The 10,812-nt window shown below is 39.0% G+C and overlaps 1 protein-coding gene across 1 annotated transcript in view; it reads left to right on the top strand.

The window, feature by feature from the left end:
- The first annotated feature begins 2,124 nt into the window (after positions 1 to 2,124).
- NDFIP2 (Nedd4 family interacting protein 2) overlaps positions 2,125 to 10,812 on the top strand; it is an 82,874-nt gene continuing 74,186 nt past the window's right edge. Inside the window, exon 1 of the mRNA XM_012554153.2 lies at positions 2,125 to 2,159. Coding sequence (XP_012409607.2) covers positions 2,125 to 2,159 — 35 coding nt within the window. The remainder of the gene's footprint in view (positions 2,160 to 10,812) is intronic.

Here is a 10,812-nt window from a genome sequence, read left to right as displayed (position 1 = left end):
AAACGTTAGCTATTATTACCATAATGATAATTGACAAATATACCATGGAATAATTTTACTCCCAAATAAACAACTACTGATGTATTCTTTTATGGTTACACACACTGGAATCTATTGCTTATTTTATGAGTCATTATGTAGAATATAAGGCCAGTCACGTAGCCTAGAAAAAACTTATGTGGCCAAGTTGGGAGATCTCACAAATTTCTGTGGTCTTATAAAGGTCTCCATCTTCCCTAAGTTACAATATTTATTCCACATTTTAAGAGCAAAAAGGAGTTAAACATCATTTTTCTGACATCCCTAGAAAACAAAAGAAAGGAAAAGAGCCTACAGGAATAATAATATTTTATATTTGTACAGCCATACTTTCATTTGAGTTTCAAAAAAAACTATGAAACTAATAGGGAAGGAATTATTATTAGGGTATTAAAGATAAGTAAACCAGCTTAGTAGGTTAAATGACTTACCCAGCGGCCACATCACTCAGAAGTGGCAGAGTTGGCATGAAGGCTATTATAAAATTATATAGATAATCCAGGAAGTGAAAGAAGGAGGGTAATATAAGGTGAGTGGTGAGAGAATCTTCGCTTGGGCAATGATGTCCAATAGAACTTTTTGTAATGATGCAAATGTTCTATATCTTCATTGTCCTATACCATAACCAGTACTATTCACTTGTAGCTGCTAAACACTTGAAATGTGGCTAGTGTGACTGAGGAACTGAATTTTTAGTATTATTTAATTAAATTAATTTTAATTTAAATGGCCACATTTGGTTAGGGGCTACTATATTGGACAACGCACTGTATAGTTTTAGGAATCATGGTAAAGTTCCATCTATATGTCAAGGAATGGAGGGCTGAGCTAAGACAGGTAGAATCTATTTACTTTATGTGCTTAGGTCATCTTACGTATCAACTTTGTATAAATGGAAATGTATACATTGGATGGGGATTGTTGGGCTTTTATGTTTGCATATATACAACTAATGTCAGGTATCTACTGTCCCTGGGTGGTGCAAATTGTTAACATGCTCGATTGCTAACTGAAAGTTTCAAGTTCACCCAGGGGCGCCTTGGAAGAAAGGCTTACAATCTACTTCTGAAAACTCAGCCATTGAAAACCCTATGGAGCACCGTTCTACACTGACACACATGAGTCTCCATGAGTTGGAACAAACTCAACGACAACTGGTTGGTTGGTTAGTTGGTATTTGTATAGACTGTTTTTTGGGGGAGAAGGGACGTTGCATTTTACTTTAAATCATAGATGTTTTACTTGTTCCAAAGCAGCGCCCCAGGAGTGTATTAATAATTATCTTAGAATTTACCCTTTTTGGTAGCGATACATTTGACTATAATGATTCTTTCAAAAGAAATTTTGACATGTTGAGTTCATGATGTTTTGGGGTTCTATGGTTTAGATTTCCATTAGTACAGTTTTAGAGGGCTGTTTCAATTTGGATGAGGTGCAAACGGTTGATGGAGTATTTCACATTGTTTTATGAGTTATCACATGTGAACCCAGTTGGAAGCTGAGTGGTAGTTCCTTCACAGATACCACTCTAAGCCTGCATATACCTCTCTGAACCTCAGTTTCCAAATGAAAGCATTGGAATAGGTGATCTTAAAGGTCCTTTCAAATGCTAAACTTCTATGGCTCTATTGAAACATACATTTGTCTTTTTTCAGGGTCTATAGTGAACCAAATCATCTGGCCCATTCAACCAGAAAAAGAAAAAAGAAAGTTTGCTTTTCTATTATATGTACTATATTTTTATGTGTTGTGTATTTTTGTAGCATCTATGCTTTTGTTTTTAAAAGCCAGAATCTGGAGAAAGAAGATTTGAGCTTGAAGTTCTTACCTTTACTGGGGAAGTCATGCCAGATTTCTCAGTGATAATTCTTCATAAGCAGAATTTGTAGATATTTCATGGGAACTTTACACATTAATAGGTGAACTGGGATGCAGTATAAATATTTTATTCATTCCAGGATATAAGTGTAGATACAAAAAGAAATTGCCTTTTTTTCCCCATCATACTGGCTTACTTTTGGCTTGGTCAGGTCACTAGTTTGTTTTTTTTTTCCATTATTTGAATCTTAAGTCTAGGAAGGGGGTATGAATATCTTCTTAGTTCCTAAACAGAGCATAAGGTAAGTCATTCCAATTCATCTGATTACCATCATATTTTATCCCTTTAGATGCTGAGTGCTCTTTATCCTCAGTACTGAAACAGGTAACCTTCTTGTATGGCGACCTTATTGCTAATGTTGTTCTGTTTTTTAATGATGAAGCAGCGTACTGATATCAGACTGTGCTTAACAAATATGGCCTAGCTCCTGTTCTGGAAGAAAGAGAACAAATGATCATTAGTAAGTTAGGAAAATCTTGATATGTAGGAAATAATCTTCTCTCCTAGTTATTTACGTGTGTGTGTGTATATATATATACGTATATATATATATATGGAGCTGCCCTGGTGGTGTAGTGGTTAAGAGCTCAGCTGCTAACCTTGGAAACCCCATGGGGCAGTTCTGCTCTGTCCTATAGGGTTGCTATGAGTTGGAATTGACTTGATGGCAAAGGGTTTGGTTTTTGGTTTGGTGTATATATATATATGATATTTATTTATGATATCAAATGTATACATACACACACATATATATGTGTGTGTGTGTGTATATATATATATATATATACATATATATATATATATAGTGTTTGCCATCCTGTGCTATGATCATATATTAGTTAGTCAAGGAAAACTTGTCATAATAGGCAACATACTCAGTGCCAACCTGGCTGTAGTGTGATGAAATCAATTATCTGGCTTTCAGTGAAAAATGGAGAGAAATAACTACACATAAAGCCCTGCTTTAGTATGGTTTAAGAAGAGCAGTCCATACTTAAGGTAAAGCAAAGATCACTTAATAACTTACAAGTCAGCACAATTTAAAATAAGAAATCCCTATGGCTAAATGGCTGTTGATTTGCTCACATTAGTTGCCTGTGCTGCCTAAATAAAAATGTTGTTAAGACTGAGATGCAGCTTATTTAGAATTCAAATCTTTTCTAACTATTGCCTGGTGACGCCTCCATATATAACTCTGTGTCTGTGCGTGCGTGCGTGTGCGTATGTGTATGATAAAGCATTCAGTGTCTAAAGGGATAAAATGATAATGATAATCAGATGGAATGGCTTACCACATGCTGGTAGGAAATATACTTAAATTTGGAAATTTATTTTAATGTGTAAGCTAACTCTCTAGTGCTTCCTTTCTCTCTCCTTCGCTTTCGTCCAACTTTCTCTCTATCCTTTATTTTCTAGAGACCATTTTAGTTTGTCGTCTTTAAATAAAGCTGTGTTAGCTTTTTGTGTCACCTTGTCTAGGTTATAGCTCCAAATATTCAATTAAACACTACTCTAGGTTTTGCTTTGAAGGTATTTTATAGATGTGATTAAAGTCAGATGACTCTAAGTAAGGGAGATTATCCTACATAATCTGAGTGGGCCTAATTCAATCAGTTGAAAGGCTGTAAGAGCTAAGGATTTCAGACTAGCCTGCCAGCTCCCACAATTATGTAAGCTAATTCCTAGCAATAAATCTCTTTAATATGTATCTCCTACTGATTCTATTTCTTTTGTGAAGCCCTAGCTGATACAAAACATTGGCTGTATTTTACGTTCTTCCAACATTCTGGAAGATAATAAGGAGAAGGAAAGATAGTAGATACCTGATTACAAAATCTCCTGCTTTAAGAAGACTTCCTTTCTAAAATTGTAGAGCAAAACAGATGATAGGAATCGCAGAACCAGTTAAATAAGGAACAATATGTGAAGCTAAATTGAGTTTCAAGACTACAAACTGCATAACAGATCCACATTCATGGTCAAAAAAAAAAAAAAACCAAACCCACTGCCGTTGAGTGGATTCCAACTCATAGTGGTCCTGTAGGGCAGAGCACAACTGCCCCATAGGATTTCTAAGGCTGTAAATCTTTATGCAAGCTGATTGCCACATCTTTCTCCCGAGGAGCAGCTGGTGGGTTCCAATCACCAACCTTTCTGTTAGCAGCCGAGTGCTTAACCACTGTACCACCAGGGCTCCTTCATATTCATGATAACAGAGATAAAATTTTGGAGTACTAATAATGCTTGTTTTAATTTGCTAACCCAAAAAACAATGGTTTTTTACACTTTAAAAAATCTACTTTAGAATTTAATGTCCAGAAAATTATGGCTAGTGCGTTTTCATTAGGTAGAAAAAGAAATCTTCAGCTAACCCATTGCTGTTGAGTCTCTTCCGACTCATAGCGACCCTATATGACAGAGCAGAACTGGAGCAGCTGGTGGAATCAAATTGCTGGTTTTTGCTTAGCAGACAAGCACTTAACCACTGTGCCACCAGGTCTCCAATCTTCAGATAGACAATACAATTTTACCTCTTTCAATCATTTTATAGAAAAACATAAAAAACATCGTATTTCAAATGCAATTAATGATTACCATCTATAATCATACTAACTGAATCAGTAGCTACTTGAGGTCCATGTTGTAGAGGAGGAAATAAAGAACTAAAAATCACTGAAGGAGTAAGGAAAATTTGTTTGTATGTGATTCAGGCCTGTGTAGATGGCCCTTTGCACACAATCACATATCTAGCTGATGGGAATCTCAACAAAGAATCTGGGTACATTTGTATATAGCTCAACATATCTGGTTAGATGAGGAGAGCAGGGAGAATGATAAGAAATCAGTTTACCTCTGGAGAGAAGAGGCAGCTGGGAGGTGCAAACAGTTAAGCACTTGAGTACTAGCCAAATGGCTGATGGTTGACAGTTTGAACTCACCCAGAGGTGGCCCAGAAGACAGGCCTAACTATGTGCTTCCGAAAAGTCACAGCCTTGAGAGCCCAATGAAGCAGTTCTACTCTGCACATATGGGGTCTGCAGGAGTTGGAATCAACTCGACGGCAAACTACAACTGGGGAGGATGGCTCTGCTTCCGAGAAGGTGGAAGGGTTCCCGATGGGAAGTCTGTCTCAGGCAAAAGGGACTCATGACCTAATAGTAATACTCTACAGAACAACATCAAAGTCATTTTTAGTGGGAAGGCTGTAGATACAGCATGCCCACATGCGAAAATGCTAACAACATGCGGTACTGAAGGTTATTCTGGAGCTGAAATGAACTGTGTAAAATGACACTTGTAGTCATTTAACACACTTTTGATAATATTAGCAATGTTCTATGACATTACATCTTGAGACTTGTCTCAGGTTGGGTTCTCCAGGAAACAGATGCTGATATAAATTTATGAGGGTAAGAGATTTATTGAGGAGGAATGTTGGTGAAGGGAGAAAGGAGGAAGCAGGATTGGGCAGGGGAAGCTGTCACAGCATGATGAAGAGCTGACAAAGTCTCTGCCAGCTCAACAGGGAGCACTGAAGTAAAGATTGTTCCTTACTTGGAAGAAAGGCCTGGCTATCTACTTCCCCCAAAATTAGCCACTGAAAACTTTATGGAGCATAGTTCTACTCTGACACACATGGGGTTGCCATAAGTCAGTGTAGACTGGATTTACTTTTTTTCTTTTACTGGTTAAAACAGGCCAATTAATTACAAGAAGTTTGTTGACTAGTCTTAAATTCCATGACAAAGGAAATAATTGTAAGAAAACAGGTAAAAAACAAAATTACAATTTTGATGATTTATATGATATTTAATACAACTATTAATCACATTAAAAAAATTCTAATAACATTAAAAAAAAAAAAAAGATTGCCCCTTAAAGGGATAGTGTTGGGCAAAAATGGCTAGGCCCTTATAATACAGCCTTGCTCAGTCATTGGCCAATGCTGCCCTGAAAATAGTATAACCTCAGCTTGAAAGCTGAGGCAGACCCCAACAAAGCCAACAGCTGGGCCGAGTGTGCTTTTTTGAAAGGGTGCCTGAGGAGTTACTCTCCATGTCTTCCTTGATACTGCAGTGGGGAACTACTGAAATTTTGGGTAGCTGTGTATTTGGAGATAAAAATTGATTAGACCAGAACAAGATGTGTTAATGAAGTGCACCAAAATTCTAAAACTCCACTTAAGGTAGCTTATAATGGTGCGACACCACTGATTACTTAGGTAACTAACGTTATTATTACCAAAAGATTATTGTTGTTATTAGCTGCCATCAAGTTGGCTGCAACTAATGGTAACCCCATGGACAACAGAAGGAAACATTGCCCGGTCCTGTGCCATCTGCACTATTGTTGATATGCTCGAGTCCATTGTTGCGGCCACTATGTATTCTGAATACCTTCTAACCCAGTGGGCTCTTCTTCCAGCAGTGTATCAGACAATATTCTGTGATCCACAGGATTTTCAATAGCTAATTTTTGGAAGTAGATAGCCTTGCCTTTCTTCCTAGTCTGGCTTAGTCTGGAAGCTCTGCTAAAACCTGTCTACCATGGGTGACCCAGCCGGTATTTGAAATGCTGGTGGCATAGCTTCCAGCATCATCACATGCAAGCCACCACAGTGCAATAAACTGACAAATGAGTGGTAGACCAAAAGATCGGGGGTTAAAAACATTATCAGTTGTTGTTTAAGGCCACTAAAATGGCAAAGAATATTGTTACTCCCATTTCATTACAAATCAGTTGCTTCTAGTGGGACAACCCAGGGCTTCTGCTTATGAAGGTCCATTATAGGGGACACTGGCTTAGTTGTGAAATGGGCAAAGGAGCTCAGAATGGTTCTTTCAGCAATGATAAGAAAGAATAATTTATTTCTATTAATAAAGAAATGGGATTTAAGGAAGTCAGATTGGTTTACTGTGATGTATCACTACCATTTTACGTCTTCTGCACAAGTTTCACAGTAATTGTGGACGAAAGGGGAAAGATGATGAAAGCCTTTAGTTTGATTTTACTATAGCATAGTACTCATCATATTGGGGGCTCTGGCATCTGTCACCACTTATCAATGATTTGGCTTTGAACGCTTCCTGAGTCTCTCCATGTCCTACTTTCCTCATCTAGTAAATGGAGATTACAATTGTGTCTACATGGTGGACTTGTGAGGATGAAATGATATAATGCAAGCACAGTTCTTGGTTAGGAAGGGCTCAAAACATATTGTTATTTTAATTCTCTTTCCCCTCTTTCTCTTCCATCTCCTCCCTGAAAATACACTTTCCTGTTGAATTTTGTCACCAGCTCTGCTAGATTAGCAAAATGTCCATAAAGAAGAGTAAAATTAAAACAATCTGTTACTCCAACAGGAGCCCCAGTGGCACAGGGGTTAAAGTGATGAGCTGCTAACCAAAAGGTCCAAGGTTAGAAACCACCAGTGGCTCCATGGGAGAAAGATGTGGCAGTCTGCTTCTGTAGAGATTTACAAGCTTGGAAACCCTATGGAGTCACTATGAGTCAGAATCGACTCAACGGCAGTGGGTTTTTTTGGTTGGTTACTCCAACAGGATTCAGGATGTCTTCTTTTTGGTCACGTGTTTGGTTTTCTCCAGCCCTGGTGGCGCAGTGGCTAAGAACTCAGATGCTAACCAAAAGGTTGCAGTTCAAATCCACCAGATGCTCCTTGGAAACCCTATGGGGCAGTTCTACTCTGTCCTTTAGGGTCGATATGAGTCGGAATCCACTCAACGCCAATGGAGTTTTGGTTTTGGTTGGTTTTCACCATTATGTTGTCAGTACTGTGCTGGGTGTGTTGGGTGTAAAAAGTGGTCTCTACCCTGAGCAGCAGTTTGATCTGAGCAACAAATGAACGTACAAATGATTAATGAAAATGCAAGCACATTTAAAATTAAGTTCTAAATTTAACCTTATAGACCATAAGTGATAAGAAAACTAATTTCCTTTTGCTGATACTGGCTGTTGTTTTGATTCTTGAAAGGTGATACCATTTGGGATGAAATTGTGAGAATGAGCTCTTGTACCAGTAATACCAATAAAACTTTACTGTTTGTTGTCTTAGAATCTAAAATACTTTGTTGGATCAAAAAGAAAGCAAGTTTAAAGAAATTTAAATATGATATCATTGCCTCTTAATATTTTTAGGCTATTCATGCTCCCTGCTGCTAGGTGTGTCAAGATAGCAAAAGTGGAGGGGGCGGGGCCAAGATGGCGGAGTAGTCAGATGCTTCCAGTGGACTCTCTTACAACAAAGACCCGAAAAAACAAGAGATTTGATTATATATGGCAATCTGGGAGCCCTGAAGATCAAAGGCAGAGTTGATGAACTGGACTGAGTGGCAGGATGGGGAGAGATGATTCAGAAGCAGCAAGGAGTTGCCAGACCTGACCTCGCAAGAGCCTGAGCCCTTCAGTCCTGAGCAGCTCATGGGTGAGTGGTGAGACAGGCAAGCAGCTGTGCTCGGGAGGGACATTTTCCACACCGGAAGAGATGCAGCACCAGAGACTCTGCATGGCCACCCAGAACCACTGAAAAGCAGCCCTCTGCGAAAGATAAGAACTTGCATACAGCTTACCACACAGATCAAAAACACCCCCTTTAAGGAAAAACATCTCTCCTATTTACCTCGCTACTCCCTGCTATGCACTAGGTCCTTGACTGGCTTCAGCAATTGTGAGTCCTCTGGGCCAGAAGTAGGATGCATCACACGCCCAGAGCCATTTTCCCTGCCTTGGAGAGTGAACAAATTAACAAACGGGGGCAAAAATAAACTGCTGGCTCCCCTAAGCCAGGAACTCAGGGTAGGCACAGCTCCTTTGCCTAGGCACAGGCATAAGGGATCCACGGACTTTGAGTGCCTTTCCCCCTGCATAGACTTGTGTGCGCCCATCACAATGGCGTAGGACCTCAGTACAACAGGGTCTATACCAGAACTCTAACTTCAACTACTTCAGCTGTGAAGTGGCAGGTTCTTGACATTTGACACTGCTCTGCCCATTAAGCAGGGTCTTCACCTACCCACATCAGGGGCCTGAAGACTGGTGGCTCCACCCACACCACCTAGCCACCTGCGAGAGGGGCCCATGAATAAGAGGTGCCCTCCAGTCCTTACAGCCAACAGCATTAGCTGCTCATAGTCCGGCTGCAAAACCCATGCATCAACATACTCTAGGGAATAGGGACATGCCTTCCTCCTGGACACTCAGGGGTGGCCATCAGCCCCCTGTCTTGCTCAGAGTGTGTCCTCCAGCTGCAGCCAGAAGCCTGTGCCTACACCAATCATCCATGCCTATCTAGGACTGTAAGTGAGACCCTACACCACATACTTGGTGGCTATCTACCTGGGCACCTGAGCTGAATGCATAAGGGGGGGTGGGTGGACTCCTGAGCTCACATACCTTGTAACAGATTTAACCACCTGCTGACAGGACATTAGAGCTTCAAAGGTGCCAATAATCAAACTAGCTCATACAAGCAGCCTGTTTGGGAATATCAAAACAAAACAAGAAGCTAGGGCACAGTAAGCGAACATAAAATAAATAAATATAATAACTTATTGATGGCTTGGAAACAACAGTCAATATCAAATCACTTAAAGAGGCAATCCGTGATGGCTTCAGCAAACTCCCAAAATAAAGAATCTAGAAATTTTCTAGAGGAGGCAAATTTCTTGGAATTAACGGAGGCAGAATACAAAAGATTAATATACAGAACTCTTCAAGAAATTAGTAAGGAAATTAAGCAAAATGCAGAACACGCAATAGAGGAAATTAAAAAGATTAGAGAAGAGCATAATGACAAATTTAACAGGCTGCAAGAATCCATAGAGAGACAGCAATCAGAAATCCAGAAGATTAACAGTGCAGTTTCAGAATTAGACAACTCAGTAGAAAGTCATAAGAGCAGAACTGAGGCAATGGAAGTCAGAATTAGTGAGATTGAAGATAAAGCACTTGGCACCAACTTTTTTGAGGAGAAATCAGATAAAAGGATTTAAAAAAGTGAAGAAACCCTAAGAATTATGTGGGACTGTATCAAAAGGAATAACCTAAGAATGATTGGTGTACCAGAACAGGGGGGGATAACATAAAATACAGAGAGAATTGTTGAAGATTTGTTGGCAGAAAACTTTCCTGATATTGTGAAAGATGACAGGATATCTATCCAAGATGCTCATCGAACCCCACATAAGGTAGATCCCAAAAGAAAGTCACCAAGACATATAATCAAACTTGCCAAAACGAAAGATAAAAGAGAGAATTTTAAGAGCTGCTAGGGATAAACAAAAAGTCATCTTCAAAGGAGAGTCAATAAAAATAAGCTCGGACTACTCAGCAGAAACCATGCAGGTAGGAAGTCAATGGGGCAACATATATAAAGCCTAGAAGGAAAAAAAAAAAAAAAACTGTCAGCCAAGAATTATATATCCAGCAAAACTGTCTCTCAAATATGATGGCAAAATTAGGGCATTTCCAGATAAACACAAGTTGAGGGAATTTGCAAAAACCAAACCAAAATTACAAGAAATACTAAAGGGAGTCCTCCAGTTAGAAAATCAGTAACATCAGATAACAACCCAAGACTAGAACACAGGACAGAGCAACCAGATATCAACCCAGATAGGGAAGTCGCAAAAGTAAATCAAAGCTAAAACACTGAAAATAGAGAAACAGATGTCAATATGTAAAAGATGAAAACCTTAAAACACAAAAGAGGGACTTAAAAAATGTAGACACAGATTTTTGATATGGAGAGGAAGTCAAGGCGATATGAAGAAATAAAACACTGGTATAAACTTAGGAAAATAGGGGTAAATATTAAGGTAACCACAAAGGAAACTAACAATCCTACAAGTCAAAATAAAAAACTAGAAAAATATAAA

The sequence above is a fragment of the Trichechus manatus genome, unplaced genomic scaffold (genome assembly GCF_000243295.1).
Source record: "Trichechus manatus latirostris isolate Lorelei unplaced genomic scaffold, TriManLat1.0 scaffold00013, whole genome shotgun sequence".
Classification (NCBI taxonomy): domain Eukaryota; kingdom Metazoa; phylum Chordata; class Mammalia; order Sirenia; family Trichechidae; genus Trichechus; species Trichechus manatus.
The sequence above is the reverse complement of the archived record's forward strand: the minus strand, read 5'-3'. Positions and strand labels throughout refer to the sequence as shown.